This window comes from Nelumbo lutea, chromosome 6 (assembly GCF_056320005.1).
Source record: "Nelumbo lutea isolate HS-2025 chromosome 6, American lotus-T2T, whole genome shotgun sequence".
Taxonomy (NCBI): Eukaryota; Viridiplantae; Streptophyta; class Magnoliopsida; order Proteales; family Nelumbonaceae; genus Nelumbo; species Nelumbo lutea.
The window spans coordinates 43,117,687-43,124,003 of NC_142689.1; the positions used below are offsets into that span (position 1 = coordinate 43,117,687).

Here is a 6,317-nt window from a genome sequence, read left to right on the forward strand (position 1 = left end):
ATTTCCTCGCTGGTTGGACGAGTCATCTACGTGGGGGACCCAAGGCTCCTCATCCTAGGTCAGTACTGCTCTAACCGGGGCCAGTGCCGTGCTAGTTGACGCCTCCGACACGTTAGCGGGCTTAGTCGATTCAGGGGCCGGTGTGTTGAACATGCATTCTGCTACGAAGTCTGCCAAGACTTGGGCTTTGATGGTTGACCGTGGCTTGAACTGGATATCGTACTCACTTAGCTCGACCGACCACTTCGTCAACCTCATGTTAGCGGGCTCAGTCGGTTCGGGCTTAAGTAAGATGTTCCTTAGTGGTCTATTAGTAAGGACAATGAATGTATGGGCATAATTTCTAAGCTGCTACTACTAGCGCGTACGCCAGCTTCTTGATTTCAGGATATCTGGTTTTTGCGTCCTGCAAGACTTTACTTACGTAGTAGACTGGTCTTTGGACCCGGTCTACTTCTCTGATCAATATCGAGTTGACCACCTTATCACTCGCAAAGAGGTACAACTTCAACACATCTCCTTCCTTAGGTCAGGTTAAAACCAGGGTGGTACTCAAGTACCTTTTCAGCTCATCAAATGTGAGCTGGCACTCTTTAGTCCATTCGAAATTGTCATTCTTTTTTATTACCTTAGAAAAGGGTAAGCACCGACCTGCCGATTTAGACATAAACCAGTTTAGGGCAACTACCCGACAATTAGCCGTTGGACCTATTTGATTTTTTGGGGTAGTCGCATATTTAAAATAGCCTTGATTTTATCCGGATTAGCTTCGATGCCACATTGGTTCACTATGTAACCGAGCAAGTTGATTGACGTGACCCTTTAGACGCACAACCATGTCATCAACATAACACTCCACTTTATTGCCAATCAAAGGCTCAAAAACTTTATTTACAAGTCGCTGGAAAGTTGCTCCAACATTTTTCAAACCAAAGGGCATGACTTTATAACACTACAACCCAAGTTCGGTTACTAAAGCAGCTTTATCCTGGTCAGTTGTGTCCACCCTAATCTGGTTATAGCCGGAGTAGGCATCCATGAAACATAGCAACTCATGCCCTAAGGTCGCGTCTACCAAGTAGTCTATTCTAGGCAGGGGGAAGCAATCCTTTGGGCAGGCTCTGTTTAGGTTGGTGTAGTCGACTTACATGCGCCACTTGCCATGGCTTTCTTCACAAGCACGGGATTGGCGGCCCAACTCGGGTAGTGGACCTCCTTGAATCATTAATAAAGTAAAATTTGAGCTCAGGCTTAGATTAATTTAATTATGAGTAAATCATTAATAAAGTAAAATAAAGATTAATTATTTTAAAATACATTTACAAAAATTATAGCACTAATTGATTAATAAAGTAAAATAAATAAAATAGAACAATAATAGATAATATGGAAAAAATAATTATTCTTATTGAAAATTATTAATATAGTTAATCCAAATTACTAAATTACTAAATTTTGTTCTAAAAAATTACTAAAATAAAGATTAATTATTTTAAACAACATTACATTCCTTCCTTATAATATTAATCAATTTCTTTTCTTTCATTTTTCTGTTCCACTAGTTATTAATCTATATCTATACTATTAATAAAAGTGGGAATGAAGTATAGATTCTAGAATTTTTCTTAACTAAAATACCTTCTTTTAAATTGGCCCCTTTATTTTGTAGGCAAAAAACATAATTTGAATTGATGCTTTTAAGTTCATTCCGTTCTCCCTTTCATCAAGTCTTGCATTTATAATAGTAATTTTCATTCCATCTCATTAAATGCATATTAAAGAAATGATCTTTATGGATTTTTCTTAGCTAAAATACCACTACTTTTGAATTTGATTCCTCTCTAACCAAGGGCAAAAATGTAATTTGAACAACTACTCTCATTTCATTTAACTCCCTCTCATTAAGTGCTATATTTAAGGCATTGACTCTCATTCTCTCTCATTAAATGTTATACTAAAAGTATTGTTTACTCACCAATAAATTCTACTAATCTATATCCAATAACTTTAATAATACAACTAGGGATGACACTTCCCACCCTACCTAGTGGGTACCTACCCCTACTCATTATTTATTTACTTTTTTTTTTTGTTTGAAAAAAAGATTTTGTGTAGGGACAAGTCTTTATGGGATTTTACAACCCATATGAGTATGGTAGGGTATGGTATTAAAATAAACCCAACCCTCCCCGACCCATATATTGAATTTATTAAAATAACTCCAGTGCATATAATTAAATTACCAATATACTAGGGGGATTTTTCTTTGTTGTTGTAAGCATTTTAATTATGTATATCTATGTTGAATTTAAAAATGTTTTGAATCTTATGTGATAGATAATTGATAGTCTTTGTGTTATCTACATGTTTTAATCAAATAATTGGAATTTTTTATGTTTATCATGTTATTTTGTTGGTCTATTGCTTATACAAAACAAGAAATAATAGAAAATTAGATGCATGTGTTTGGGCCTGATCCACCCCATAGCTCAAGTACAAGGAGGGTAGGGTCGGGAGGATTTTTTATTTCCATATGAAAGCAGGGTTTGGACTCTAAAAATCCAACATGCTGTAGGTTTTGGGGAGGGTACAGGTTGGGAGGTTTGTAGAGGGCGAGAGGATCTAGATGTGTATATAACTAACCCCAAAAATGAATTTATTATTTGTCTAAGTGGCAAGTAAGTATTTAACCCATGATGTCATAATTAAATAATAAAAAATTAAGATTAAATAAAAATATTAAAAATACAAACTTTGTGAAAAGTTTTGAGCATATCTATAATATTATATATCCATCATATATAATATATAACATTTCTTATAATTATGGAAATAGAATAGAAAAATTTTAATCCACCCAAAAGTGATATCATTTTTTCTTTTCAGTCAACTCATCAACCCATGATGTCATAATTATATAATAAAAACTGAAAAAATAAATAAAAATAAGAAATTATAAAAAATATAAAAATACAAAAAAAATGTCCATATCTCTAATATTATATATTTATCATATTAAGGAAATTTAAATATATCTATAAAGATGTGCACAAATTTTTTAAGTATCTCTAATATTATATTATTTACATCCATTAACACACCATGTTTTAATTATTTAGTTTTGTTTCATGAGTTAATATAAAGATGCTAATATTATTATTGTTATCTAAAATTATCATGTGCATTATAATACCCATTTCATACGAGGTTCCAATCTGCCAAATTTGAGCGGAAGGCATAAATGGGCCCATCTCAGGCTTATTAATATATATTAAAATCAAATCCTGCCTAGACCTAAAATATTATATAAAGGAAAATTTAGATTTTACTATTATGCAATGGGATCATGTCAATCTTCACATATATCAATTATGTCCAATGATTTGGTGAGCTCGTGTTTGTAACAACCTGGGTCATATCCGGGCCCAAACCAATAAGACACATAATAGGGTTATAGGGACTGAGTGTGGACCCAACTTGAACCCGACCCGTATCACAGAATATGCTGGAAGTAGCAGCCCGATCAAAATGGGCAGTTGCGGTGGCAGCCCCTCTTTAAAGGATATTTCCCATTTAGGGAAATCTTGTAATAACTAAGATACCTCACTCAAACGGTTACAATATTATTTAGTACATCAGAACCTTCCTTTGAAACGTAATTCTAACTTTCTCTATCTTTTTGGACACAAACAAGTATGGATTTTTAGGATTGGGAAAGGTCAAAATCATTGCTATAAATATTTTGCAACACCAGAAGAAATATCACACTATCCTACTCTACGTTTCAGAGAAAATGGATTTCTCTGTAAGTCTCTCAAATAACTCATGTCTTCTTCTTCTTCTTCTTCTATTACTACTACTATTATTATTGTTACAAAGAGAAGTTTTGGTGATTTAGTTCGATGGGTTTCCAGTTGTATGCTTACTCCTTTCTCATCATTTGCTCTTTTCATTCTTTCTTTTGTTCTTTCAGAGCTGAAGTTCGTTCATTTATCATTTTATATATTAATTCATATTTTTACTCTAATGTGTTCCTAATAAGTTCTCTTTCAACGCAGGCAATGAAGATACTATCGATTTTTGTTTTGTTCGGATTGCTGGGGTTGAAAGTGTCGGAGTGCCGTTCATTGAAAACTTTGGGATCACAGCTGGAGTACCAGGCAATAAGTTGTCGAAAGCATAGCGCATCACTGACGGACTTCGGAGCCGTGGGCGATGGAACAACGGTGAACACCAAGGCCTTTCAGACGGCAATTAATCATCTCAGTCAGTTTTCCTCTGACGGTGGTGCCCAGCTCATTGTTCCGCCCGGAAAATGGTTGACGGGGAGCTTCAATCTCACCAGCCATTTCACCCTTTATCTTCAGAAGGACGCTACTATCCTTGGTTCTGTGGTCTGGTTCCCTTCTCTACTCTTTCTCCATCTCTATATATCACTGTTAATTGCATTCCATGTCAATAGACATTAATTTGTACGGAATGTATAAATTGAATTGTGGTTGACATTATGAACTGGATATTTGATTAACATGATCAATGCATGAGTTTGCTCAATCGTGGGTCAGTCAGTCCTGGTTAATTATGATAATATAATCTGACTAGAGAGAGAGAGAGATTCAAGAATCAAGGTTGCTTTTTTGAATTGTCGTCACCATGATCTCACCTTTATTTTATTTGATCTTGATGAACTTGATAGGATGAGAGTGAGTATCCAATTATTGATCCTTTGCCTTCTTACGGGAGGGGAAGAGACGCCCCCGGTGGAAGATATATCAGCCTCATTTTTGGAACCAATCTCACCGACGTTGTAATCACAGGTAATTAAGATCACTCTTGTTTTGATCCAAATTCGTTTAATTTGTTTACTTAAATATATTATTGATTTAACCTGGTGGCGATGGATCCATTAATGGATTTGATTGCAGGTGACAATGGCACGATCGACGGCCAAGGTGAACATTGGTGGGGCAAGTTCCACCAAAAGAAAATCAAATATACCAGACCCTACCTGATTGAAATCTTGTACTCGGATCAGGTCCAGATATCCAATCTCACCTTGGTCAACTCTCCTTCATGGAATGTTCATCCCACTTATTGCAGGTTTGCTTATATATTACTCCTTCATGGAATGTTCTTCCAATATCTTCTGTTCATATCTCCTTTTAGATCGAGGTTACTCTTCCAGTTTAATTTCCTAATCGGAATTTGAAAAATGTGCAGTAATGTTATAATCCAGGGGATTACTATTCTCGCTCCAGTCAATTCTCCCAACACCGACGGGATCGACCCAGGTAATTAGAACTCTGATTCTGCAGGTTAATTAATAATGCATGCAAAACGTCAAACGGCCATCAATGAATCCTCGTGAAATCATGGTTAATATTCTTCTTTGATCTCTTGCTCTTCTCAGATTCCTGCAATAACGTAAGAATTGAGGACTGCTACATAGTATCTGGAGATGACTGCATTGCTGTAAAAAGTGGTTGGGATGAATATGGAATTGCTTTCGGGATGCCGACACAGCACCTCATCATCAGAAGGTTGACATGTATTTCTCCGACCAGCGCTGTCATCGCGCTGGGAAGCGAGATGTCTGGCGGCATCCGAGACGTCAGGGCTGAAGACATCGTAGCCATCAACTCAGAGTCAGGCGTGAGGATTAAAACTGCTCCAGGAAGAGGAGCATACGTCAAAGACATATATGTGAGAAGGATGAATATGAACACCATGAAGTATGTGTTCTGGATGACTGGCTCTTATGGGCAACACCCAGATGAAAAATATGATCCCAAAGCGCTCCCAGATGTCCATGGGATCAATTGGATGGATATGACTGCTGAAAATGTGACCATGCCTGCAAAGTTGGAGGGTATTACTGGAGACCCATTTACAGGTATATGCATTTCGAATGTGACGATTGGGTTGTCTCCAAAACCAAAGAAGGTGCAATGGAACTGCACCGATATTCAGGGAGTTGCCAGCGATGTGACCCCTCCGCCGTGCGATTTGTTGTCCGATCAGGGGTCGACGGCGAGTAAGAGTTGCTCTTTCCCTACAGATAGGCTACCCATTGATTATGTTCAATTGAAGATATGCTCTTATAATTAAAGGATCGAAGAGCAGTTCCTGGATTACCATTATATCTACTTTAATTTAGATCTTACAATGTAATGTATACAGTAATGGAGTAGGGATCAAATTAATCACATTTCTCAAGCAGTTCAAGAGTCAGGCCTTATGACCAGCTGAAAACAAAACGATGATTACTTCTATGGTCTAACTGTATCTCATAAAATAAAATTTTATTTATGGTTGAA

The 6,317-nt window shown here is 36.6% G+C and overlaps 1 protein-coding gene across 1 annotated transcript; it reads left to right on the plus strand.

The window, feature by feature from the left end:
• The first annotated feature begins 3,752 nt into the window (after positions 1–3,752).
• LOC148848775 (putative polygalacturonase) lies at positions 3,753–6,317 on the plus strand. The gene is made up of 6 exons (XM_088951258.1): positions 3,753–3,805; positions 4,059–4,394; positions 4,697–4,817; positions 4,926–5,100; positions 5,221–5,291; positions 5,411–6,317. The coding sequence occupies exons 1-6, from the start codon at positions 3,794–3,796 to the stop codon at positions 6,106–6,108; spliced, it is 1,413 nt and encodes a 470-aa protein (XP_088807384.1). The 5' UTR covers positions 3,753–3,793; the 3' UTR covers positions 6,109–6,317.